Source organism: Ceratotherium simum, chromosome 24 (assembly GCF_057802395.1).
Source record: "Ceratotherium simum simum isolate JZ-2026a chromosome 24, ASM5780239v1, whole genome shotgun sequence".
Taxonomy (NCBI): domain Eukaryota; kingdom Metazoa; phylum Chordata; class Mammalia; order Perissodactyla; family Rhinocerotidae; genus Ceratotherium; species Ceratotherium simum.
In genome coordinates, this window is record NC_141923.1 from 3,201,575 (window position 1) to 3,229,520 (window position 27,946).

General features: G+C 44.5%; 1 protein-coding gene across 4 annotated transcripts in view; it reads right to left on the reverse strand.

Annotated features, from left to right (window-relative positions):
* Window positions 1–27,946, reverse strand: part of COA8 (cytochrome c oxidase assembly factor 8) — a 38,458-nt gene that overhangs the window by 4,792 nt on the left and 5,720 nt on the right. For 2 of the 4 annotated variants that reach the window (XM_004434288.3, XM_087447880.1), the window contains exons 2-4: window positions 15,286–15,483; window positions 14,486–14,549; window positions 2,622–2,712 (exon numbers count right to left, since the gene is read on the reverse strand). In XM_004434288.3, coding sequence (XP_004434345.1) covers window positions 2,622–2,712; window positions 14,486–14,549; window positions 15,286–15,483 — 353 coding nt within the window. Of the gene's footprint in view, window positions 1–168; window positions 491–2,621; window positions 2,713–14,485; window positions 14,550–15,285; window positions 15,484–17,809; window positions 17,930–27,946 lie in introns of those variants that run through there. The other 2 variants (XM_087447879.1, XM_087447878.1) reach the window with 2 other exon arrangements.

The window sequence follows — 27,946 nt, forward strand, 5'->3', positions numbered from 1 at the left end:
ATGCTCGTTTTCTGGAGTCTTTGCATGGCTGGATAGAAAGCCCCTCTCCACATGAGAACCATTTTTACATTGCTATCCACTTACGTGATGCTATAAATCACTTAACTGTTTATTAATGAATTAAATAATTAATAATTATTAAAATATTAATTAATAATAATAACGAAATGGAAACCATTTGTTTATTCCAAATAGATAAGAAAAACTTCCAGGAAAAGAAAACCGGTATCCCTTTGGGATTCAAGTTGTGTTATTAAGGAAAAGCCAGAGCCCATTCTGCCAATACAGATGACTTGATTTAACAAAGTGTAGGGAAAGGCAAACAAAGCTTTTCCTGTTTCCACAGGGAAGCAGGGGCAGGAGGCGGGGGGCGCAAAGGGTGGGTGCTGAGGCTCCACAGCTGCCTGGCCTTGGTAAGGCTGGTCCTCTCTGCTCTCAGTGCCTCACAGTGCACATCCAGCTTACTGAGATGATGCACGGTGCAGACGTGCTGTGCCCGCAAGAGAAATCAAAGGTCCAGAGAAAGATAATCAATACCGGCTTGAGCGAACTAGTTCAGAGCAATACATGACAGCACGAGAAACAGAATCCAGACATTTCAGGGCGAATCTTTATGTCCAAGTGTTGCTCTCATGAGCTCCTCCAGCCTTGACCATTTCCACCATTCTCTAGATCCTGCCTCACCCGCTCAATCCGATGCTGTCACTATTACATTTTAAAGCGAATCTCAAACATCATATCCTATCATTTCCCCTGGAAATACACATCATTATGCATCGTTAAAACCTTTTTTAAAAACACATAACCACGATACCATCACTGCATCTGATAAAATGAACCTAACCTTATCCTTAACCTAATATACAGCCACTGCTCAATTTCCTCTGACTGTCAAAAATCTCTCTTTACAGGTGGTTTGTCTGCATCAGGATCCAAACAAGGTCTATACGTTGCATGAAGTCTCTTTTAATCTATAATAGATCCCCCTTCCGGGCCGGCCCCATGGCTTAGCGGTTAAGTGCGTGCGCTCTGCTGCTGGCGGCCTGGGTTCGGATCCCGGGCACACACCGACGCACCGCTTGTCTGGCCATGCTGAGGCCGCGTCCCACATACAGCAACTAGAAGGATGTGCAGCTATGACATACAACTATCCACTGGGGCTTTGGGGGAAAAAAATAAATAAATAAAATTAAAAAAAAAAAAAAAAGATCCCCCTTCTTCTTTCTTTATTTTTGATTCTAGTTACTTGCTGAAACTGGATCATTTGTCTTACAGAATTTCCAGCATTCTGGGATTGTATCTTCAGCCTGTCATTTTTCATTTTTTAATTTTTTTTGTGAGGAAGATCAGCCCTGAGCTAACATCCATGCCAATCCTCCTCTTTTTGCTGAGGAAGACCGGCCCTGAGCTAACATCTATTGCCAATCCTCCTCCTTTATTTCTTCCCCAAAACACCAGTAGATAGTTGTATGTCACAGTTGCACATCCTTCTAGTTGCTGTATTCAGGATGCCGCCTCAGCATGGTTGGACAAGCGGTGTGTCAGTGCGCACTGAACCTGCCAGTAGCGGAGTGCATGCACTTAACCGCTAAGCCATGGGGCTGGCCCCCAGGCTGTCATTTTAAACATGGTCTTCCATGAACCCTTCTCTTGCCCTCCACACACACCCTTTTCCCTGTGAACTGGTATTAGCTTTGGAGGCCTGACTAGGTTCCAATCCCATTCTTTTGGTAAGAACACCTCACAGGTGGTGCTGCATCCCACCTCCTGCATCTCACAGAGGCGCACGATGGCAGCTGCCCCACTCTGTACAACGTGAAGATGCACCAGGGGTTCGGGTACCATCAGCCTGACCCGTCCAGTGTAAAGTCCACATCAGCTTTCTTGCCCAGTGGCTTCAGCAGCCATGCGTGACTGTTGCTCAGATCCATTATTTCATTAGGAAAATGGTAATTTTCTAACTCCATCACTCCTTTTGCATTAGCTGTCATTCTTCTACAAAGAAAATGCTCCTTCATTTGGTTACCCTGAAATAGTCAGTACAGGCAAGGAGAGGTGCGCCTTCTTTGAATTCTTTACTTTTATTTATCAATTTTCAGAATAACGAGTTGGCTGCCTAGCAATATCCAGAGGTGACCCGTGAGCCTGTCAGTATCATTTGGTCACAAAGATGTTTGTATATTTGATATAGTTTTAATCCACTACAGTCATTTTCTTTGTGTGGCTAAAATGGCTTCATTTTTGGCCTGTGGGATCCCCTCAAGTTGGCTCCTGTACCATTCTCACATGACCCCAGTGGTGTCTGAGCCTCTTTGCTTTCAGACACAAGATGTCTAGACTCCTCTTGTGCTACCCCCAGACCGTGCTTCTCCCAGGAGCCCAGGTTCCCTTTAGTGGCAAGTGCTGTAGAACCCACCGTCCAAGCACTAGGGGTGCAAACTGCTATGGGACTGCCATGAAAATAACTTTAAGTTGTCAATCTTATTTAAAAGTGAAAAAACTAAGTTTACAGCAACTTCTACCTTTATTATAAACACGAATGCTGTTAAATTCAGGTAAGAAAATAATCTACCCAATATGGATGTGATACTCAAATTTTTAAGAAAAAAGTGAACACCTACCTGTTATAATACATGTGCTTCTGAAAATTTTTACTTAAAAATTCCTTATAAAAGTCAGCCATTTCTTCTGCATTCAATGTTGCTTTATGACCTGAAAATTAATTTCAACTTAAACATTAAAACTTAAGGGGAAGGGACCCACAAACAACTACTGATCTAATAACGGAGTTCAGCAAGGCTGCAAGATACAAGATCAATATATGACGGTCAACTATATTTCTATACACTAGCAATAAACAATCTGAAAGTGAAATTAAGAAGACAATTCCAGGGCCGGCCCTGTGGCTTGGTGGTTAAGTGTGCGCACTGCAATGCTGGTGGCCCGGGTTCAGATCCCGGGTGCGCATCGAGGTACCACTTCTCTGTCCATCCTGAGGCCGAGTCCCACATACAGCAACTAGAAGGATGTGCAGCTATGACATACAACTATCTACTGGGGCTTTGGGGGGAAAAAATAAAATAAATAAAATCTTTAAAAAAAAAAAAAAAGAAGACAATTCCAGGGCCGGCCCCGTGGCTTAGCGGTTAAGTGCTCGCACTCCGCTACTGGCGGCCCGGGTTGGGATCCCGGGCGTGCGCCGACGCACCGCTTCTCTGGCCATGCTGAGGCCGTGTCCCACATGCAGCAACTAGAAGGACGTGCAGCTATGACATGCAACTATCTGCTGGGGCTTTGGGGGGAAAAAATAAATAAATAAAAAATTAAAAAAAAAAAAAAAGAAGACAATTCCATTTACAAGAGCATCAAAAAGAACAAAAGATTTAGGGATAAATTTAAGCGAGGAAGTGTAAGACTGATACAATGAAACTACAAAATATAGTTGAAAGAAATGAAAGAAGATCTAAATAAGTGGAAAGATATTCCATTCCATGTTCATGGTTTTGAAGACTTCATACTATTCAGATGGCAACATTCCCCAAATTGACACACAGATTCAACACAATCCCTATCAAAACCCCAGCTGGCTTTTTTTTTTTAATTTCACTTATTTTATTTTTTTCCCCAAAGCCCCAGTAGATAGTTGTATATTATAGTTGCACATCATTCTAGTTGCTGTATGTGGGACGCGGCCTCAGCATGGCCGGACAAGCGGTGCATCGGTACGTGCCTGGGATCCGAACCTGGGCCACCAGCAGCGGAGCACGCGCACTTAACCGCTAAGCCACGGGGCCGGCCCCCAGCTGGCTTTTTTTGCAGAAATTGACAAATGAATTGTAAAATTCATATGGAAATGCAAGGATCCCGGCAGCCAAAACAATCTTGAAAAAGATGAACAAAGTTGGAGGACTCATACTTCTCAATTTCAAAACTTACTACAAAGCTACAATAATTAAGATAGTGTGGTACCGGCATAAGGACATGCATACAGATCAAAAGAACAGAACTTAGAGGCCAGAAATAAACCCAGTGTTTCCGGGCAAGTGATTTTCAGTGAGGGTGCCAAGAAAATTCAACGGAGAAAGAATTTTTTCAACAAATGGTGCTAGGACAACTGGATATCCACATACAAAAGAATAAAGTTGAAGCCCTACATCACACTATAAACAAATATAACATCAGAATGGGTCAAAGACCTAAATATAAGAGCTAAAACTATAAAACTCTTTGAAGAAGACAAGTGCAAATCTTCATCACCTTGAATCAGGCAATGTATTTTAGATATGGCACCTAAAGTACAAGCAGACAAAGAAAAAAAGATAAATAGGACTTCATCAAAATCTAAAACTTTTGTGCTTCAAAGGACACTATCAAGAAAGTGAAGAGGGCCGGCTCCGTGGCTTAGCGGTTAAGTGCGCGCGCTCTGATGCTGGCGGCCCGGGTTCGGATCCCGGGCGCGCCCCAGGGCACTGCTTCTCCGTCCAACGCGAGGCCGAGTCCCACGTGCAGCAACTAGAAGGATGTGAACCTATGACATACAGCTATCCACTGGGGCTTTGGGGGGAAAAAAATGAATAAATATTAAAAAAAAAAAAAAAAAAAAAAGTGAAGAGACAGTCTAGACAATGGGAGCAAATATTTGCAAATCATCTACCTAATATGGATCTGATATCCAGAACATGTAGAGAACTCTTACAACTCAACAGTAAAAAGAGAACCCAATTTAAAAATGGGCAACGGAAAGAAAAAAAAAAAAGGGGGCTGGCCTGGTGGTGCAGAGGTTAAGTTCATGCATTCTGCTTCGGTGGCCCAGGGTTCACCGGCTTGGATCCTGGGTGCGGACCTACTCACTGCTCATCAAGCCATGCTGAGGCAGTGTCCCCTAGATGGACTCACAACTAGGATATACAACTATGTACTGGGGGCTTTGGGGAGAAAAAAGAAAAAAATAAAGTAAAATAAAAATGGGCAAAGGATTTGAATAGATATTTCTCCAAAAAAGCTATACAAATGGCCAATAAGAACATGAAAAGATACTCAACATCCTTAGTCATTAGAGAAATTCAAATAAAAAAGACAATAAGATATCATTTCACACCTACTGGGATGGCTGTAATCAAAAAGACAGACAATAACAAGTGTTGATGAGGATGTAAAGAAACTGGAACCCTCATAAACGGCTGGTGGGACTGTTAAATGGTGCAGCCACTTTGGAAAATAGCCTGGAAGTTCCTCAAAAAGTTAAACATAGGGTTACCATATGACCCTGCAATTTCACTTCTGGGTATATACACAATTGTTCATAGCAGCATTATTCATAAGAGTCAAAAAGCGGAAACAACTCAGATGTCCACCAACTGATGGATAAACAAAATGTGGTATAACCATACAACTGAGTATTATTCAGCCATAAAAAAGAATCTTTGAAATACTAAAACATACTACAACATGGATGAACCTTGAAAACACACACTTAAGTGGAAGAAGGCAGACAAAGAAGACCACATATTGTATGATTCCATTTATCTGGAAATGTCCAGAACAGGCAAATCCATAGAGAGAGAAAGCAGATTAGTGGCTGTCAGGGTCTGGTGGGAGGAGTAACTGCCAGTGAGTATGGCAGTTTTGGGGGTGGTGAAAATGTTCTGGAATTAGATAGTGTTGATAGTTGCACAATCTTGTGAATACTAAAAACCACTGAATTGTACACTTTATTTTTAAAGGATTTATTTATTTATTTTTTTGTGAGGAAGATCAGCCCTGAGCTAACATCCATGCTAATCCTCCTCTTTTTGCTGAGGAAGACCGGCTCTGCCGGCAACATCTATTGCCAATCCTCCTCCTTTTTTTTTCCCTTTTTCTCCCCAAAGCCCCAGTAGATAGTTGTATGTCATAGTTGCACATCCCTCTAGTTGTTGTATGTGGGAAGCGGCCTCAGCATGGCGGGAGAAGCGGTGCGTCGGTGCGCACCCGGGATCTGAACCCGGGCTGCCAGCAGTGGAGCGCGCGCACTTAACCGCTAAGCCACGGGGCCGGCCCTGAACTTACACTTTAAAAGTGTACATTTTTGGGCTGGCCCTGTAGCCTGGTGGTTGAGTTTGGTGCGTTCCACTTCAGCAGCCTGGGTTCAGTTCCCGGCTGCAGACCTACATCACTCATTGGCAGCCACGCTGTGGTGGCGACCCATATGCAAAACAGAGGAAGACAGAGAAAGAGTGGCACAGATGTTAGCTCAGGGCGAATCTTCCTCAGCAAAAAAAAAAAAAAAAAAAAAGTGTAAATTTTATGGTATGTTAATATATCTCAGTAAAGAGAAAAGACTTAAGAGTGAAAAAAGTATCTTCCTCTATCATTAAACCCTAATGGTTATAGCGTTAACTCATTTTCTCCATAACTGATATATATGGAGGTGTATATTAATGTGCATAACGTGTGATGTGTTTCATCATGTATACTCCAATACTTTCTAGAGTTTCTAATGAAGAACTGTGAGCTATCAGTATAAGGGAAATGAAATGTTTCCTAATTTGAATACATCCTGGGGTAGACACCAGCCTAACCATTCCATCTCTGAGTCAGTGAGCACACACTGAACCAGGTAACACATTAGGTGCTAATGGCAGAATGGTGACACACAGGGACTGACCTGGCCACCTCCATGGTGCCCCCCGTGCAGTGGGAGACGCCAACTCTCAGGGCTCCTCCACACTCAGAAGACTTGAAAAGGCCACACAGGACAGAAACCACAACCTGCCAAGGAGGGCAGCAGGGCTCCTCTGAAGCGGGGCTGCAGAAGAGCCCAAGGGCCAGTCTTAGGACCCCAGAGATGGCTCAGGGGTGAGGGATTAAGACCACATTGGGGGGCCGGCCCCGTGGCTTAGTGGTTAAGTGCACACGCTCCACTACTGGCGACCCGGGTTCGGATCCCGGACGCGCACCGACACACCACTTCTCTGGCCATGCTGAGGCCACGTCCCACATACAGCAACTAGAAGGATGTACAACTGTGACATACAGCTATCTACTGGGGCTTTGGGGAAAAAAAGGAGGAGGATTGGCAATAGATGTTAGCTCAGAGCCGGTCTTCCTCAGCAAAAAGAGGAGGATTAGCATGGATGTTAGCTCAGGGCTGATCTTCCTCACAAACAAACAAACAAACAAACAAACAAAAGACCACATTGCGGGGGCACTCTGGCTTAGAAGCCCCAAACCATAAACACACAGCACAACCTCTGTAGGAGCCCAGCTGCTACATCCAGGGCTTCCCGCACTTCCAGAGCACTCCCATGCAGAGCGGCCCACCCTTGGGCTCCCCAGCCCACGTTTTCGTCCACTCGCCCTCCCACAGATGCATCTCCAGGCAGAGGCTGTGTTTTCTGGCTGCACAGTGAATTCTGATGCTCCAAACCCCATCGGGATTTTGGGGAGACAGAGCTGAGAAGGTAACCCAAGGGCATGTTTCCACAGAAACAGGAGGGAAAGTGGCCCTTTACTCACAACATAGAGGCAAACACTCAGATGGCCCGGCACAGGCATGCTGTCCCCTCACATAAGGATCACTTCCCTTCCAGCACTTGACTGAGGGCCTGTCACATCAGCTGGACTCCCACTGACTGAGTAAACAGCAGTTTATTCCACGTGTCCTTGCTCCTCTGACCCAGCCGCCTGCTGCTCCTCAAAACCTCTATCTGCTAGCTGTTCCCTCGTCTAGAAGATTCTCTCCCAAATCTCCCCCAGCTGCCTCCTCCGCAGAGGCCTTCTCTGAGGGCACTGTTAAAACGCTCACCTCTTCCTCATTCCCCACTTGCTTTTCTTCCAGGGGTCAACACACTCCAAGAGTGCAGCGTGTACTTACTGAGCTACTGTCTGCTGGTCACACTCCTGCCCCATGTCAGAATGTCAGCCCCACAGCAAGGCCATGGCTCTGTCCTGTCCACCACTAGTCCCACTGCCTCATCTGGTATGTGGCAGCTGTTTGATACATACCTCATCAACCAACGGATGGATGCTAAGTGGGGCAAGAGAGGTAACAACTAGCTGCCTGAGGAGGGGAGGGAAGGCAAAGGCTCCCAGAGAAGGTGACATTTAAGCTGTATCTTGAAGGATAAATAGGATCCCGCAGGGCAGAGAAAGGAGAAAAAAGCGTCACAGGCCAGGGACCTGCACAGGCAGAAGAAATGAAGGGTCTGGAGATGCATAGATGCGGCTGAACACAGTGAGCGAAGAGGGGGGCAGCAGGGCTAGAGCGTGGGTGGGGGGCCAAGGAACGGAGCCCCAGCTTTAGGAAGCGGGAGCAACCATGCGGGCCCAAGAGCCTCAGCAACTTTTGAGCGATGAGTGTGGTTTCCGGCCAGTCCCTGAGGGAGAGGTGTGTGTGCACCCTCTGGTCAGCTTCCTGGCACACCCCTTTCTGGCCTTTCAACAGCGCGTGAGGAGGTGGAAGGACACGTGTCCTCCAGCAGTAGCAGTTGGAGCAGCTCCACTTGGACGGAGTCTGTCCTTGACCAGCTGTGTGGCAGACTGTGGCTTCTGTCGTCTCTAGGACATGGATCACAGCACACATCAGGATGCTTCGAGATGAACTGAAGTCTAGCCAGTGCAGCGGGTGGGACGGGGCCTGGCACAGGAGCGCTCACTTGTTACCTCTGGTGCGGAACAGCAGAAACCCCAGGGTTCTAAGGACAGGTCGGGGTGCCACCTTCAGCTGCCGGTCTATTTTGGTGTCTTGCCCAAAAAGGCCGATGCTCTGCATAAAGCAGAAGCACCAAAACTGTCTGCTAAGTAATTCCCATTCCACGCCTGTCAACACCGCAACATGCTACTGAATTTTACAAAAACTAAGTAAAGACAGACGGGCAGAATCGTCTCATTCATTACATACTTACTGACAACCGAGTGCGTGTTTCATAAATACCAGCTGTCTTACAGCAAATCCATTTTGATGGCATATTTTTTCCTCCACTGCATAAACACTTCAGCAATAAAAGAAATTAGAGGCAAGAATCCTCCCACAGTACTGCTTGCCTTACAAAGGAGATTTAATTTGGGGACAGGCAGAGCTGAAGTCATGGTATGCTGCTTTTTGCACCCGAAATTAAGTCAATAATGTTTCTACATTGCTGCAGAATGTTCCAGTGAACATCCGATGCATGGGTGGGCCACCAGAGCCTTATCTAATCTGCGATTATTGGATATTTAGATACCTCCCATTTTTTTGGAATGAAAGATGTTACAAGGAACACACAGCTAGGTCTTCTCATGTTTTCCTCTAGAATGAATTCTTAGATATTCCGTGGTCATAATTTCCCTGCTTCTTGGCATATGTGCACTGTATGCAGCTGATTCCTTCTGGAAACGGGGCTGGGCATTTTCTACTGTCCTCACCATCCACGAGCAATGCATTGTCAATGTAACTGCACCAGCGTTGAATCTAATCACTGAAAACATCCCCCCTGAATTCACTAAGCATAAACAGATGCCTGGTTGCTGTTTTAATACGCTGTCTTGACATGAGTACAGCCATGTTTGGCCGCTCCATTGACCTACAGCCACCAGCACAAAAAGAAATATAAAAGCTGCTTTCTGCATGGTGGGAACTGGCCCTTCTCCCATGGAGATAGTTGCAATGTGTAAAACTTTCAAGGCCTTTTGGCGCTGCAGCCTGGGGCAGACTGGCCATCTGTGCCAGGCTGGGACGATAAGCAAGGTAAACAATGCACCACACAACTACTGGGGTGGGACGATAGCCAGGGGGCTCAGTGTACCTACACCACTGATAACCATTTGTGCATGGAAACACTAGATGCTTGCTCTGTAAACTCTGTAACTGCTTATATAAACTGCTGGAAACTGAGCCCCAGTGAGAGTTCCACCCTTGGAAGGGACGCCTTGCCCAGGATGTGTGATTCCCGCCCAGCCGTGTTGATTGGAAGGACTCTCCCGGCAGTGGGGCGTGGATGTTGTGAGTAATTGATTTATTGTGAAGTAATTGATCTGATGTGTTCTCTTTTCGGTCAATCTGGTGTTTCTCTTTCCAATTGATTTGTGTCATTTCCCTTCAGTCGATCTGGTGTTTCCCTTTCCGATCGATCTGATATTTTTCCCTCTTATTATATGACCTATTCGAATCTGCTGCTATCTCAGCCGATGTGGATGTTTTCCCTTTCCAGTCGAGCTGGTGTTTTTTCTCTCTTATTATTTGACCTATTCGGATCTGTCTGTGGACTATCGCCTTTACTATCCTCTATACAATAAAATATATCTTCAGTCCATTTGTTTGGAGTGGAAAGTTCCTTTACGTCTCCAATTGAATCCCCGAACCTCTCATAACATAAGCACTGTAAAATTTAGAGTATGAGCAATTTTTCTTCTTGCAGTCATGTTATTCATCTATAGGTCTTTTGTCATTTCTACAAATTTAAGGCTTTTCGTGAAGTCCAGACTGCCCGTCATGTCTGCCGCAAACTCCCCCCGCAATCCACTGTTCATGTTTAACTTGCTTCCCAGATGCAGACCCCTTTGTCTGCCCAGGCCTCCAGTTTGCCAGGAACTGTCCTTGTGCTGCCTCCTCTACCCCCCGTTTCCATGGAAACAGCCACATTCATTCAACACAACCCCCACCCCTCGGCCTCTGAGGATCCTGGGGCACCTCCCCACTGCCCGACCTGCCTGGGAAGAGCCTCAGGCAGGCTACTTTCTTGAACTTTCGAGGTACAAACTGAGAAGTGGATAAAGCCTGTTTACAGCAAGAGAAGGCTGCAGCAGTGGGTTAGAGAGGAGTTTAAACGAGAGGAGAGGGGCCGGCCCCATGGCTTAGCAGTTAAGTGCACATGCTTCGCTACTGGCGGCCCGGGTTTGGATCCCAGGTCCAGGCACACACTGACACACCGCTTGTCCGGCCATGCTGAGGCGGCGTCCCACATACAGCAACTAGAAGGATGTGCAACTATGACATATAACTATCTACTGGGGCTTTGGGGAGAAAAAGGGGGAAAAAAAAAAAGGAGGAGGATTGGCAATAGATGTTAGCTCAGGGCCGGTCTTCCTCAGCAAAAAGAGGAGGATTGGCATGGATGTTAGCTCAGGGCTGATCTTCCCCACAAAATAAATAAATAAATAAACAAGAGGAGACAGCATGTCCTGCATTCTCTCTGTGCCAGTGTCTGAGTGCAGGCAACGCCTGGGCCCGGCTCTACCTGGCCCTGGGTCTGAGCCACCTCTGAGCCCCTCAGCAAACTCTCCTTTACAGAACACTGGATCAGAGGGAGTCTTAACTAATAAAGATGTTGTCAGTTTTCATGTTCTTGAATCTACCTTTACTATCAAGCTTAGAGAATCATCATTCCTCCAGGTAATGGAGAGTCAGTTTTATTCTGTTAGACGTTTTTTTTTTTTAATTTTTTTATTTATTTATTTTCCCCCCAAAGCCCCAGTAGATAGCTGTATGTCATAGCTGCACATCCTTCTAGTTGCTGTATGTGGGACGCGGCCTCAGCATGGCCAGAGAAGCAGTGCGTTGGTGCGCACCCAGGATCCGAACCCGGGCCCCCAGCAGCGGAGCGTGCGCACTTAACCCCTAAGCCATGGGGCCGGCCCTCTGTTAGACTTTCTACAACTAGGAGCTATGTATTTAACTTTTTTGTGTGTGAGGAAGATTAGCCCCGAGCTAACATCCGTTGGCAATCCTCCTCTTTTTGCTGAGGAAGATCGGCCCTGAGCTAACATCCGAGCCCATCTTCCTCCACTTTATATGGGATGCTGCCACAGCATGGCTTGACAAGCAGTGTGTCAGTGCGTGCCCGGGATCTGAACCTGTGAACCTCAGGCTGCTGAAACGGAGCGCGCCAACTTAACCGCTATGGCTGCGGGCTGGCCCCTGTATTTAACTTTTTAATCCATAAACAATTGATGTTTAATAATTAACTTTTCAATCTATTGGGAATATATTTGTATTATAGGGGGCATGAATCTAAATTATTCTTCTAGGCCAAAAGTAACTAGTTTCTCCAACATCATCTATTAAACAAGCCTCCTCTTCCTTCAGTTTGTGGGACCCCTATATTCACGTCAGCACATCTGTGGGTGAGATGTGTATCCTGGCCCACTGAGGTGACACGCCTGTTACCACTCCCCTTTTCCGTCACTGCAGCCTGGTAACTATTTAAATAGCTGACAGAGCAGGCACCTCCCTTCATGTGTCCTCTGCTCATACATTCTTTCCTGTTTTATCACCAAATTAATTGTAAAATCTGATTTAAGGACAGCCTTTCAGTTCTTAGTAATGCCATCAACAGGAACTCGGACCTGGTAATAAGACTCAAAACCACCTCTCCCATCTGTTAAGAGAGTGGTTAGTCTCCAGAGCACGTCCACAGCACGAGCCAACCGGATCCCACCTGATCCTGACGGCAGACTGAGGAGGCTGGTGTGCTCCCACCTTACAGATGCGGTGTATGGGGTCCACATAGCCAGAGGCCTCGCACGTGGGCACGGCCAGGACAGTGCTGAGCTGTGAGCCACTCAGCAAGGTGAGCTGAGAGCCACTGTGGCAAGGCGAGGTCAGGCAGGCCCTTGGAACCCAACTCTCTAGGTCAGAATCTAGGCCCCTCCACTTACTGTGTAATTTTGGTTACATAACTTGTTCTCAGGTTCCTCATCTGTACAATGGTAAAAGTAACAGTACCTACACTTCACTGGATCCTTGTGGGAAATAAAGCAGATGATATAGGCAAAGGACTTAGCATTAGTACCCAGCACACAGTCAGGACCTGTTACTGTGAGCTGTTATTCTATGCTGACTGTTGGGAGGCAGCACCCTTTCCTGCTTGTTCCTCCCCTCTAAGACCTCACCTCAAGGGGCCCGTGCAGCTGACAGCAAACAACGGAGGGCCTGGCATCCGGGTTACTCCATCTTCCCGAGCTCTTTATTCTAAATATATCCAGGCCAGGCTAAGGATGAGCAGGGAGAGCGCCAGTGCTTTAACCCAATGACAGATATGACTTTTAGGGTCAATAGTTTCGGATTTTCCATCAGAATAATGTTTTGACAGTAGATATCTTTTCTCTCTTTTTTTTTTTTTTTTGGTGAGGAAGATTGGCCCTGAGCTAACATCTGTTGCCAATCTTCCTCTTTTTGCTTGAGGAAGATTGTCCCTGAGCTGACATCTGTGCCAATCTTCCTCTATTTTGTATGTGGGATGGTGCCACAGCATGGTTTGATGAGCGGTGTGTAGGTCTGCGCCCGGGATCCGGGTCCGTGAACCCCAGGCCACTAAAGTGGAGAGTGCAAACTTAACCACTACGCCACCAGGCCGGCCCCTGACAGTAGACATTTTTTAACAAACAGTATGAAATGTTTTTCAGGCCTTATATCAACACCAAGAGAAAAGGATTAAAGGTTATTTTGAGCACTAGACTTTCCGTCCAAAAAGAAAGGACAGCATGGTAGGTAAAGGGAACTGAACACAGTCTGGCCCCCCTGGCACATCGAGCACAAGGGATGGGGGACAAGATGTGAAAGAGGTGAGACAGGCAGGGGCTGGGCAGCCTTCCACCAGACGGAGAAGCGCAGCTGTCATTCTGTAGTCATGGCAAGTCTAAGAACCTAGGCTGAACGGCAACTATCAGATTAGTTTGAGTAGAGCAGTTTGGCTAAACTGCAAAGAATGGATTTAAAGCAGGAGTTGATAAATTACAGCCTGCAGGCCAAATCTGGCCCACCGTCTGTTTCTGTAAATAAAGTCTTATTGGGACACATCACACCCATTCGTCTATGCATCAGCCATGGCTGCTTTCACAGTGCAACAGCAGAGTCGAGTAGCTGCAACTGAGACCTGGTATGGTCCACAAAGACTGAACTGTTTATTATCTAGCCCTTTACAGAAACAGTTTGCCAACCCCTGATTTAATGATTGGAGGCCAAGCAACCAATGAGGAAGTTAGGCAGAGAACTACAAGGGCCTGAACGAAAGCAATGTTTAAAAGATAAGAAGTGGCAAGAGTGTGACTTTTAGTTAAAACGTTAAGAACATTTAGCAGTTACAACATCAAGAAATGTTTAAGAGGTAAACCTGGAGGAGAGATGAAGGCGTGAGGGAGAGAGGCTTCAAGGAGGAATCCCAGGTTTCTGGCTCATGTGAGCTGCTGGGACCATGGACTGAGATCAGGAATCCAGGAAGAGCAGCTGGTGTGGGGGAGCGACAGGCTGGAGAAGCCATGGGACCTTGGGATATAAGCCCAAAGGTCAGCGGGAGGTCATCAATAAGAATGACCTGAAATCACGAGAGCTGATCTCACTCAGAGAGAAAAGAGAGCAGGAAGCGGACAGACGTATGTCCCACTGAGCATCCCCTCAGAGCGCCTGCCCAAAGGGGGCCGTGACTTGCCTCCTGACCTTCTTCTACTTCATTCAACATCCTTTCTTTTTTCTTCTCATGTAGTTACCCAAACAAAAACAATGTTAGCAGGAAAAAACAAATGAACTAACCTGATTCAGCTCTCAGTCCCAGGCCTTTAGCTTTTAGTCTTGAGTGAATAAATTCTTCTTTTTCCTAAAATAAGACAACTATCAGAACTCCCTTTCTCTGTCTTTCCATGTTTCCTTGGCTAGGATACAGCTCGCAGTGTTCTGGAGAAGTCTGGATGTGGATTTCCAGAGAAATGGCCCATCTCAAAGCCTGTTTTAAACCATCTGATTTTGGTTAAAAGTTTCATGCTTGAAACAGGATTTGAAAACGAGATGTTTAATGAACTTTGGGAGGCACTGTTTGTTTATAAATCCACAGAATAAGATAAATACAGTCCATTTGACTTAGCCTGCCCAAGTGGGTAAACACATAAAGCTTAAATGTTTTTCTTCTGGATTGGAATATTCATACTTCTTTCTCATATAGTTTATTTATGAGTGTGCTGTTAAGAATTCTGAATTCTCAGGAAGAATGACAACACATCACAGAAACTCATATTTTTATGAACTTGAACACACATACACACATACACAGGTAAAAGATGTAGTTCTAGCTCTGGCTCTGCTACTCCCTTTACTTCCCCGAAAGCCTAAAGATCTGCGATTCTATGAATGATCAATATTTCTTATATACAGTTACATACTGGTTTAAAAATTACATGCATATATATGTACATAATAATGTACATGTAGGAGAGAGCGCGAAGGGAGGGGGGACTGAGACGCTACCAAATCACCGACAGGCAAAGCAAATACTAAAGGTTTAGCGCCCCCAAGTGGCCAACTAATATTTCTCATTCTGACCTGAAGCCTGAACTTACCTTACGAAAGGTCAAATTCTGGTTTGCCCAGAACTGTTGGTTCCATTCTTGTGTTTCTTGTCTTAATTCTCTTAGCTTTTGTTCCAATGGTGATTCGTTTTCAGGGATGTAAAAGTGAACAGGTCGAAGGTTTGAATATTTATCTGGGGGTCCTATCCAATCATGGCAAGATTTTCTTGGAGGACAGAATCTTGAGACCTTTAACAAAATGCATGGAGTTAACATACAACAAAACAAATCTCTAGTATTATAAAATAAACAGTCCAGATTTACTAAAGTCCTTCATTAGCTTCCTCTTTTTAAGACTATGTGCCAGGGAATATCCGAATTAAAAGAACTATAATAAATATTATTAACATTAACACTATACCGAACATGTTCAACAATAGTGCAGGAATAAATCAACATTCTAATGCAAAAAAAAGAATCTCAACCTGTATTTTGCACCATAGACAAAAATTAACTCAAAATGGAGCAAAGACCTAAATATAGAATCTAAAACTATAAAACTTCTAAAACACAGTAGAAAATTTTACTATCTTAGATTAGGCAAAGATTTCTTAGACACAAGGAGGATTAGCAAGGATGTTAGCTCAGGGCTGATCTTCCTCACACACACACAAAAAAATAAATAAATAAAACACATAAATAAAGCACAACCATAAAACAAAAAATAGATGTATTGGACTTCACCAAATTTAAAATCTTCTGCTCTCCTAAAGACACTATTTAAAAAAATTAAAAGACAAGCCACAGACTGGGAGAAAATATATGCAAATCTGGACTTGTTTCCAGAATATATAAAGATTTCTCAAAACTCAATAATAAGGGACTGGCCCAGTGGCGTAGCGGTTAAGTGCATGCACTCCACTACGGCAGCCTGGGGTTCGGATACCGGGCACGTACCGACGCACCGCTTGTCAAGCCATGCTGTGGCAGCGTCCCATATAAAGTGGAGGAAGATGGGCATGGATGTTAGCCCAGGGCCAGTCTTCCTCAGCAAAAAAAAAAGAGAGAGAGAGAGAGGAGGATTGGCGACAGATGTTAGCTCAGGGCTAATCTTCCTCACCAAAAAAAAAATAAAAAACCCTCAATAATAAGAAAACAGACAAACCAATTAAAAATGGGCAAAATATCTAAATAAAAGTTTCTTTGAAGAAGATATATAGATGGAAAATAAGCACATAAAAACATGCTCAATATCATTAGTCATTAGGGAAATGCAAATCAAAACCACAATGAGATACCACTACACACCTATTAATATGGCTAAAAAACACCAAAACAAAAATATCGGACAATACCAGTACTGTCAAGGATGTAAAACAATTGAGCTCTTATACGTTGCTGGTGGGATAAACAGCACAGCCACTTTGGAAAAAAGGTTGGAAGTCCACTATAAAATTAAACATATAGTTAACGTACAACCCAGCAACCCCACTCCTCAGTTATTTATCCAAGACGAACAAATACACACATTCACACAAAAACCTGTATGTGACTGTTTAAAGTTGCTTTATTTATAACCGCCAAAATCTAGCAACAGCCCAAATGTCCATCCACTGGTGAATGGAAAAACCAAGTATGGCTCGTCCATGCGATGGATACTAATTAACAACAGAGGAGAACAACAGGCAATACAGATGAATCTCAAATGCATTATGCTCACTGAAGAAGCCACCCTCAAGAGGTTGCATACTGAATGATGCTATTTATATGAAATTCTGGGAAAGACAGGTGTTGGGGTAGAGGAAGGAGTTGACCACAAAGGAATCTTCTAGGGTGATGAAAATGTTCTATATCTTGAATTGTGATGCACAAACTTGTCAGGAGTGAATTTTACTGTATATAAATTGGACTTCAATAAATCTGATATTAAAATAAGATCAGCAGAGTAATCAAAGGCCTACCTTTCCACTTGTCTGTTAAAAGATCAATGTAACCAAAATTGATGGGGGAAAAATACCATTCAATTTTGAAATCTTTTAGACCTTATTTTTATTTTCTTTATTTTTTTATTGATTTTTTGTGTGTGTGAGGGAGATCAGCCCTGAGCTAACATCCGTGCTAATTCTCCTCTTTTTGCTGAGGAAGACCGGCTCTGAGCTAACATCCATTGCCAATCCTCCTCCCTTTTTTTTTTTCCCCCAAAGCCCCAGTAGATAGTTGTATGTCATAGTTGCACATCCTCCTAGTTGCTGTATGTGGGACGCGGCCTCAACATGGCCGGAGAAGCAATGCGTTGGTGCGCGCCCAGGATCCGAACCCGGGCCGCCAGTAGCAAGCGCGCGCACTTAACCGCTAAGCCACGGGGCCGGCCCTAGACCTTATTTTTAAAAAAGCAAGCTCTACAGAACACGACTTCCACTTCCAAGAACAACAGAGCGCTTACCAGAAGCACTCCCTCTATCAACAAGCAAAAACTACTCAGCAACAGAAAGGAGTGAGCAAGTGACATATGCAACATGCATGGATCTTAAAACAATATACACAGTGAAAGAGCCAGGCACCAAAGAGGACTCACCATGTGATTCCACTTGTGTGACATTCCAGAAAAAGTAATCAGATCAGTGGTTGCCTGGGGTTAGGGGTGGAGGAAATTGGAGTGATGTTCTAGATCTTATTGGGGTGGTGACCGCAAAGATTTATACATTTGTCAAAAGTCATCAAATACACACTTAAAATGGGTATGTTTGTTTTACTGTATATAAATTACACCTCAATAAAGTCAATTAAAAGAATGGTAAAACTTACAAAGACCAAAACAATACCAGACTGAACAGAATTAACGTTTCTTTTGCATATAGAGGGTACTTCATTTAGTACTTCACTATCACCATTATAAGCTGCAACTTCCAAGGAACTGAGAACAGAGATGCAGGGTTTGCAAATTTTAAGATAAAACAGCTCTCATCGGGCGACAGCCCCATGGCTTAGCTGTTTAAGTGTGCGCGCTCCGCTACTGGCGGTCCGGGTTTGGATCCCGGGTGCGCACCAACGCACCGCTTCTCCGGCCATGCTGAGGTGGCGTCCCATATACAGCAGCTAGAAGGATGTGCAGCTATGACATACAACTGTCTACTGGACCTCTGGGGAGAAAAAGGAGGAGGACTGGCAATAGATGTTAGCTCAGAGCCGGTCTTCCTCAGCAAAAAGAGGAGGATTGGCATGGATGTTAGCTCAGGGCTGATCCTCCTCACACACACACACACACAAAAAAAGCAGGAGAACTCCTGCCTAAAAAAAAAAAAAAACAAAACAGCTCTCGTCTACTTGCTGCTTACTAGTAATTTAATTTGAAACAGTAGAATAGCTAATAACTTTAAATCTAGTGCACCTAAGCAGGGGAATGGCTCACGTGGTGCCAGCAGCATGGCAAGAAAGGAGAGGCCCAGCAGAAGAGTTTATTTGCTCAACTCCGTGTACAATCCTCAGCATTCCTGTCCCCCGTGTGGGTCTGTCATTTAGGTCCCTGGACTCAACACTTGACAATTAAGCTAAAGACCAAGTGTAGACTAAGAAGAGAAATCAGGTCACTATTTAGGAAACACAGCTTGTTAGTTTCCCCTTTGATGGCCACCACTAACCACCACCGACACAAACAAGCATCCTAAGAACTTGGCATTACCGAAGGAGATTGCTAAATGCAGAACCATCCGTCAGCATTCCCATTTTCTCCTTTGCTTGGAGGCTATGATCTTCCTAAATCTTCTGAATTCCCAAGCATTCTAAAAACAGGAAGAATTTAAACCTGACAAGCACAGCAGCGGGTTTGTCGGGAAGTGGGAGACAAAGCTGGTGCAGCTACTCAGCACAAACAGTTCCGAGGCCACAGATAAGGTTTCGGGAGGTTCCATCAGCTCTGCCACCACTCCTGCAAATTCAGCAGGTCAAGTTATGCTATAAAATAAGCAGGAGCATCCATTCAAGCCAAAAGCTTTTCCTTTACACCTGAGAACACAGACAGTTTCTGACTTATAATACTGACAGTTCTTCCTTCAGGACAACAATGGCCCTTGGAATATTTTGTTAAAAATCTGTGGTATGTTCAGCTCAGCATTAGAACGCTTCCCATTTAGAAAGCTATTTTGAGTCTAGAATAAGTGAATGAGCAGGAAATATTGAAAAGTGTATATGATTTCCTCAGACTTTCAAAATATTTCTAGAAATATATCTTTAAAAAAAAAATTCCAATTGTTAAAGACTCTTGACAGATTAGGTAAAAGAGGTTACAGCATTAGAGTGAAAAATAAAGGGGTCGGCCCGGTGGCGCAAGCAGTTAAGTGCGCGCGCTCCGCTGCGGCAGCCCGAGGTTCGCTGGTTGGGATCCCGGGCGCGCACAGATGCACCGCTTGTTAACCCATGCTGTGGCGGCGTCCCACATAAAGTAGAGGAAGATGGGCATGGATGTTAGCCCAGGGCCAGTCTTCCTCAGCAAAAAAGAGGACTGGCATTGGATGTTAGCTCAGGGCTGGTCCTCCTAACAAAAAAAAAAAAAAAAAAAAAAAGTAGAGTGAAAAAAAGGAAGAGAACGCCCAGCTACTGAAAAGAAGCTGTATCGCAATGAGTTAAAGATTTGGTGACAACTATTATCACAAAGTGGAAAGCTCCCTAAAATTCAACCAACATTTATGGAGCAATAAAGAAGCCTAAGACGCTGAAGGAGGCCCCAGGGGAATGTGAGCAGGGGTCCCCCAGGCCTGCTCTGGGGGGATGTGAGGAGCCATTCTCTGCTGCAGTTGAGGGTGTATAGGAGGGCTGCAGGGACAGAGGAACAGAGAGAGAGCATGGGGACAGCGGTGAAGCACCTGATGGAGTCGCCCCTGAGCAGTGGTGTACTGGTAAATGTTTAATACGGCTGGAGGATGTATATGATTATAACTTTACTGATACGAGGATGTGTAGCACACACTTACAAATAACAGTAAAATATATGACGTCCTTCCTTGTAAACTCCACATAGCCAATTGATTCTCACAAACTGCTTTCATTAATTTGTTTAACAGCTTCAGTGAGAAATAATTCGCATACTATAAAATCAACCCCTTTAAAGTACAATTCAGTATTTTTTAGCATGCTCACAGAGCTGTGAAACTATTACCACTAATTCCAGAACATTTGCATCACCCCAAAAAGGAACCCTGTACCCATTAGCAGTCTCTCCCTCCCCCAGCCCCTGGCAACCACTACTCTACTTTCTGTCTCTGTGGGTTTGCCTGTTCTGGACATTTCATGTCAATGGAATCGTACAGTATGTGTTCTTTTGTGACTGGCTTCCTTCACTTAACATGATTTTTAGGTTCATCCAAGTTATAGCATGCATTAGTACTTCATTTCTTTTTATGACTGAATGATATTCCATGTTTTGGATATAACACATTTTGTTTATCTGTTCATCAGCTGAGAACATTTGGGTTGTTTCCACTTTTTGGCTATTACGAATTATGCTGCTATGAACATTTGTGTACAGATTTCTGTGTAGACATATGTATTCAATGGAGCAGAATTGCTGGGTCATATGGTAACTCTATATTTAATCATTTGAGGAACTGCCAAAATGTTTTCCAAAGTGGCTGCACCATTTTACATTCCCACCAGCAATGTAGGAGAGTTCCAATTTCTCCACAGCCTCACCAACATTGTTATTGTCCTTTTTTAAAAATTTATTTATTTTTCCCCCAAAGCCCCAGTAGATAGTTGTATGTCATAGCTGCACATCCTTCTAGTTGCTGTATGTGGGACGTGGCCTCAGCATGGCGGCAGAAGCGGTGTGTCGGTGTGCGCCCAGGATCCGAACCCAGGCTGCCAGTAGCAGAGCGCGCGCGCTTAACCACTAAGCCACGGGGCCGGCCCGTTATTGTCCTTTTTTAATAATTATTATTATAGCCATCCTAGTGGGTATGAAGTGGTTTCTCACTGTGGTTTTTTCATTGATTTTTGCCAAATTCTTATATTACTAGCCAACCCATGGTTCCAAGTGACTAGCTAGTGTACTTCAGACACAAAGGTTATCTGATATTGCAGAATAGGGTGAAAGTGCAACAAGACCTACGTTGGACCTCACTTATTTGTCAATGACATGAGATTTCTTTGCTGAATTGGATAATAGCTTTTGAATACAGGGAGAATACTTCTTCTATTTGGGCTATTCACAATGTAATGGCAATAAACAAGATATACTTCTTAATTTAATCCATATTACTAACATTTTCTCCTTTACTTTCCTAAGTCTAGACAATTAACAAAATAAGAAATCAAGCCCTCATTTGGAGCATTTGCCAATTCCCATGGTGCAAATACTTCCATGATGGACGATTTCAAGCTAGCAATATGATGTTACTGAACAAGGAGTTGGGAAGAGATGCACAGTGGTATACCATCATATGGTATTTCTACCATATACGTACAATACACATAAATAACCTTATGAGCAGAGATAATTGTAAAATGTAGTAAACAAGAAGTGATGCATTTTAAGTATGTATTATCTTTGTTTTTAATATAATTTATTTAAGTATATAATTTAATGGCTGTTTTATCAGCAAAATTCCTGAAAATGTAAGGAGAAGCTCTCCTGAACAACTGCAGGACATCAGTGCTAATTCTAGCACACACTCCCCTTTCTGGATCCAATCACAAATGCATCACTCCGTTACCTCAATTCCCTACTGCCTTTTTTCAAAAGGGTGCATAACAATACGTTCCACACCACCTTAAGCAGGTTACAAGAGACGTCTTGTGGAAATGGTGGTCAAAAAGAAGTAGTATACGTTCTCATAGTTTTGTACTGTAGGGGAGGCAAAACTTTCCCTCTACCCTCTTAAAATCTCCAGCTGGGCCTGAGAATTAAATTGACATAAGACAGATTAACAAGAGAAAAGTATAGATTTTTACACATACATGGGAACCCCCAAAGGAAAATGAAGACCCCAAAAAACAGGCCCAAGTGTTGACATACTAGGTTGAGCAAAAAATAGTAATTGTGGAAAAGTAACTAAAATATATGGGGAGACTAAAGGAAGATAAGAGTTATTTTAAACAAAGTCTATACAGATTTCTTTCAGCCCCTGGTGATAAGAATATTCTTTCCTCCTGATAGAGAGAGAGAGCAGCTCTCACATGGGAGTTTCCTCTCCTGACTTCAGGATGAAATGGGGAGGTCTTTCTCAAACCTGCTGTTTTTCAAATGCTTTTTGCTCAAAATAGGCCAAAGTGGCCTATTTTGGGGTGGCATATTCTGCTACCCTTCAGTACTCTTTAGAGAGCTAAAACTTATGGTATTCATTTAAGTTCCAAAAAATGTTTTAATTTTCCTAAAGATATTTACGAGGAAATAGATGAAACTTAACAGAACATCTAAAATTATCAACACAATAAAACAAGTTTAATTATGTTTCCTATAGTTAATGTCTTCTGGAAGCAAGCAAATATAAGTTTGTGTGTATTAGAAAAATAGTAAGCAGGGTCGGCCCCATGGCTTAGCGGTTAAGTGTGCGCGCTCGGCTATTGGCGGTCCGGATTCGGATCCTGGGCACGCACCAACGCACTGCTTCTCCGGCAATGCTGAGGTGGCGTCCCACATACAGCAACTAGAAGGATGTGCAACTATGACATACAACTATCTGCTGGGGCTTTGGGGAAAAAAGGAGGAGGATTGGCAATAGATGTTAGCTCAGAGCCGGTCTTCCTCAGCAAAAAGAGGACGATTGGCATGGATGTTAGCTCAGGGCTGATCTTCCTCACAAAAAAATAAAATAAAATAAAATAAACTTAAAAAAAAAAGAAAAATAGTAAGGAAAATTTTTTTTTAGGAAAACATTTCTTGGGGCCGGCCCCGTGGTGTACCAGTTAAGTGCATGCTATCCACTGCTGGCGGCCCCGGGTTCGGATCCCGGGTGCGCACCGATGCACCGCTCGTCAGGCCATGCTGTGGCGGCGTCCCATATAAAGCAGAGAAGATGGGCACGGATGTTAGCCCAGGGCCAGTCTTCCTCAGCAAAAAGAGGAGGATTGGCATGGATATTAGCTCAGGGCTGATCTTCTTCACCAAAAAAAAAAAAAAAAAAAAACCACCACATTTCTAAACCTCACTGTATGTAGTTTTTGCCGTAAGAGCTCTGTCCATTAGCCTCATTTTCTGAGCAATGAGTATCAGCAGGCTCTGCTGCTTCTGATACTTTATTTTATTTATTTATTTATTTTTTTGAAGAAGATCAGCCCTGAGCTAACATCCGTGCTAATCCTCCTCTTTTTGCTGAGGAAGACCGGCTCTGAGCTAACATCTATTGCCAATCCTCCTCCTTTTTTTCTCCCAAAGCCCCAGTAGATAGTTGTATGTCATAGCTGCACATCCTTCTAGTTGCTGTCTGTGGGACGCGGCCTCAGCATGGCCAGAGAAGCAGCGTGCGCCCGGGATGTGAACCCGGGCCGCCAGTAGCAGAACATACACACTTAACCGCTAAGCCACGGAGCCGGCCCTGATACTTTATTTTACTTTTTCATCATGTTCAGAGTTCTGGAGGATGAAGCTGCTGGAACTGAAACTTTCTACCTGTCTCATGTTAGCTTATTTCATAATTGCTGCAAATATCTTTACTTAGATGAATTTTTTTCACAGCTGCAGAAGATGCAAGAGACTATAACTGATAAAAGTTAAAGGGTGATGAAAATAATAATCATAATAAGCTTTCACATATTGAGGTATATTGAGAATAAGCCATTCTGGTTTAAATCTGATTCAGCCTAAAAATTGTTTTTTCCCAGAGTAGCTTCACTTATGGCCCACTGAATATGCACTGTACATCTGCTTCAAATATTCTCCCGAAGCAAAGAATACACTCTTTAAAGACAGAGATGAATGTCCTCCTTTCTCCGATGCCAATATCAGTACTTCTTTGAAGATGAGCTTTTCTTCCCAGAGAATCAAGGTTAAGTTCACCTGCTGTGTATGTGCTCAACTGCAGCAAAACATCTCCTTGTGACTTTGGGGAAAAAAACTGTATTCCTATCATGTTTGATGTATGTTCTTGTTCTGAAATGATATATAACTATGCTGTAAACCACGCTCCTCCAGAGTGCTTTCTTCCCTAGGGAAGATAACACTTCTGGGCTAGTCCTCAGCATTAGCTCATCAATAAATATCACTCTATCTTTCCTATCTATAGATTGGTTATTGATTATTTGCATTGACAAAGGAGTCAAACACTATCTTGCAAGAAGCCTTCTTCTCTGTGGCTGAAGGAATAAGTTTTGCAGAATTCACGGCCCTAAGCAACACTTAACTCTGGCACCCTCATACCAGGCTGTTTAATCGGGTACAGCTGTACCTGATTTCTTCCTGCGATGGCTGCCTGGAGGTTTACAGGGTGTCAGCTGACGGCTCTACTTCTGCCCACCACTATAATTCTGTGACAAGCTAGTCTAAGAAGCTCCAACTGCCTCCAGACTGCCCCCCGCCTTGTCTACTCTATCCCCACACCCACCAATTCTCCAGACTGCAGCCAAAGCAACCTCTCCAAAACACCCAATCTAACCATGCTACTTCCCTTGAAAACCTTCGGTGATTACTCATTACCCTCAGGAGAAAGTCTAAAATCCTCACTGTGGTCTGGCAGGCTAGGCCTGCCTGGCCCAATCACTCCTTCCTCCTCCACCCACTGGAACTTCCTTTAATAACATGACAGCCCACTCTATCCTTCCTCGGGAACTCTACTTATGTTCTCTCTCTGAATTCTCCTCTCATCTCTTCCTTCACAGGCCTCAGGTTCAATGGCATGTTCCAGAAGCCTCCTGAGGCTTCCGTGAGGTGAGCCCCCTCATGGCACTTGCTCACATCTGTTTCTCCCACTGTGAGTTCACGGGGGCACAGACTGCATTTGTCTGTCCGTTCTCTGGTGGTAACAAGCACTTGTAGGCATGTTCTTCCCAGTTTTTAAAAATCTTTCCTGTTCACTTTCTCTATGCTTATGCAGAGAAATCCACTTCATCCTCAAAAAGCTTGATTTATATGAATGATTTGGCGGACAGACATCTCAACAAGTTGATTTACATGAACGATTTGGCGGAGAGACATCTAACAAAATTTAACTAGATATGGCAATTACTGATGAACTAGCATCGGAATGCTCAGAAGTTCTACGGGGGCCAGAAGTCACCAGCGTCAAGAGTCGTCTTTACATAATTTCTAGTTCTTCTTCTTTTTTTTTTTTGTGAGGGAGATCAGCCCTGAGCTAACATTCGTGCTAATCTTCCTCTTTTTTTGCTGAGGAAGACCGGCTCTGAGCTAACATCTATTGCCAATCCTCCTCCTTTTTTTCCCCAAAGCCCCAGTAGATAGTTGTGTGTCATAGTTGTACATCCTTCTAGTTGCTGTATGTGGGACGCGGCCTCAGCATTGCCGGAGAAGCAGTGCATCGGTGTGCGCCCAGGATCCGAACCCGGACCGCCAGTAGCGGAGCGCACGCACTTAACCGCTAAGCCACCAGGCCGGCCCTATAACTTCTAGTTCCTGAAGAGTTTCTAGGCTTTCCCGTTAACTCTCAAAGGCTGTATAATCAGAGACGCAGAACCACGCTGTGTTTTCTGGATTATGACTTGCACAATGTGGGAGAACAGGGAGGCACTGGTGCAGGTGGACAGGTCAGAGCTGCAGGGGAAGTGGGAGGCCAGGCTGACCGGCTGCTGGAGAGGGACGGAAGGGAGAGGGAGAAGCAGAGCTAACACCTCTGCATGGCCACTGCTGCTGCAGGTCACAGATGACACAGTTCACCTCCCACCCTGGACTACTGAACCCTACTGACTAGTTTGGTACGACTATTTCATTCTGCATTCGTTTCTTCTTGCAGACTCAAACATCTTTATATTTGATCTTTTTTTTTTTTTTTTTGTGAGGAAGATCAGCCCTGAGCTAACATCCATGCTAATCCTCCTCCTTTTGCTGAGGAAGACGGGCTCTGAGCTAACATCTATTGCCAATCCTCCTCCTTTTTTTCCCCAAAGCCCCAGTAGACAGTTGTATGTCGTAGCTGCACATCCTTCTAGTTGCTGTGTGTGGGACACGGCCGGAGAAGCGGTGCGTCAGTGCGCGTCCCGGATCCGAACCCAGGCTGCCAGTAGCAGAGCACGCACACTTAACCGCTAAGCCACAGGGCCGGCCCCATATTTGATCATTTTTACTTTGGCTTAGTACTTCTAAAGAGTTTCTCTCTCAGTGTCACTGGGAAGCAAAGTTGGGCCATAAGAAGCACAGCCAAAGTGGAAAGTTCCAAATGAAGGGCGAGCAAGTCCACACAGAAGGGACTGAATTCATCCTTCCTGTGTGAAAGCGATACGGCCTTGCTGGCAGAAAGACATCCTGATCTGCTGCTTAAGACCTGAAACTTGCTCCTCATTATCGGGGCTGAAATACATTCAGGACTTAGGAATTCTTTTGAGAAAGTAACAGCAGGATTACAATACACAGATCTTTAATATTTTATCCATCATTCTAAGAACAATATATGATCACCACATTTTCCTTTTTTGAAAAAGTTCTTTAAAAAACTCGACTTTTGGGGCCGGCCCTGTGGCTTAGCGGTTAAGTGCACGCGCTCCGCTGCTGGCGGCCCAGGTTCGGATCCGGGCGCGCAACCCAGGCACTGCTTCTCCAGCCATGCTGAGGCCGCGTCCCACATACAGCAACTAGAAGGATGTGCAACTATGACACACAACTATCTACTGGGGCTTTGGGGGGAAAAAAAGGAGGAGGATTGGCAATAGATGTTAGCTCAGAGCCGGTCTTCCTCAGCAAAAAGAGGAGGATTAGCATGGATGTTAGCTCAGGGCTGATCTTCCTCACAAAAACAACAACAACAACAACAAAAACCTCGCCTTTTCTACAAATATTTCTGGACTTCTCCCCCAGAGCCTTTACATCTTTGATAGTTAGATATTCTTAGAAACTGAAGGTGTTCACACAAAGGGATCCAGTGAGTGGAGACAGAGACAGAGCCAGCCTGGGCCTTTGGACTTTCGCCACAAGGTGTGGGCTCCTTCCCCTCCTCCAAGCAGACTGAGGAGGCTGCAGAACAGCCCTTGGAGATGTCAGCTCTGCCAGCAGCAAGGGGACGAAAGGGCAGGTTCCACCCTAACTGCATGTTTACCTGTTTCACCACCTTCCAGAACTGTCACTGGCCTTTTCTTCCTACAGGGCCCCTACCAGGAAACGTTAAAAGAGCCATCCCAACAATTATGGCTTTTTCAAGCTCCCCACACATAACAAAACAAGCTCAGAGAGGCGCCAGAGGTACTCAGTTACTTTTCCACATTTACCTCTTAGTTATTGCTTATATAAACTGTTTTACAGGTGAACTTTGTGAACCAACTCTTTCAAGCATCCTCAGTTGTCCATTATAATTTAAGAGATTTTTATCTTCAATTGTGGCAGAAGTAGTTTCTTTGCTCTCCCCTATAAACATATATTCTGTCTCTGTTCACCCAAGAACTGCTATTTAAAAGGCGGGAGGAGGGCCGGCCCTGTGGCCTAGCGGTTAAGTGCGCGCGCTCCACTGCTGGCGGCGCGGGTTCGGATCCGGGGCGCGCACCGATGCACTGCTTCTCCGGCCATGCTGAGGCCGCCTCCCACATACAGCAACTAGAAGGATGTGCAGCTATGACATACAAC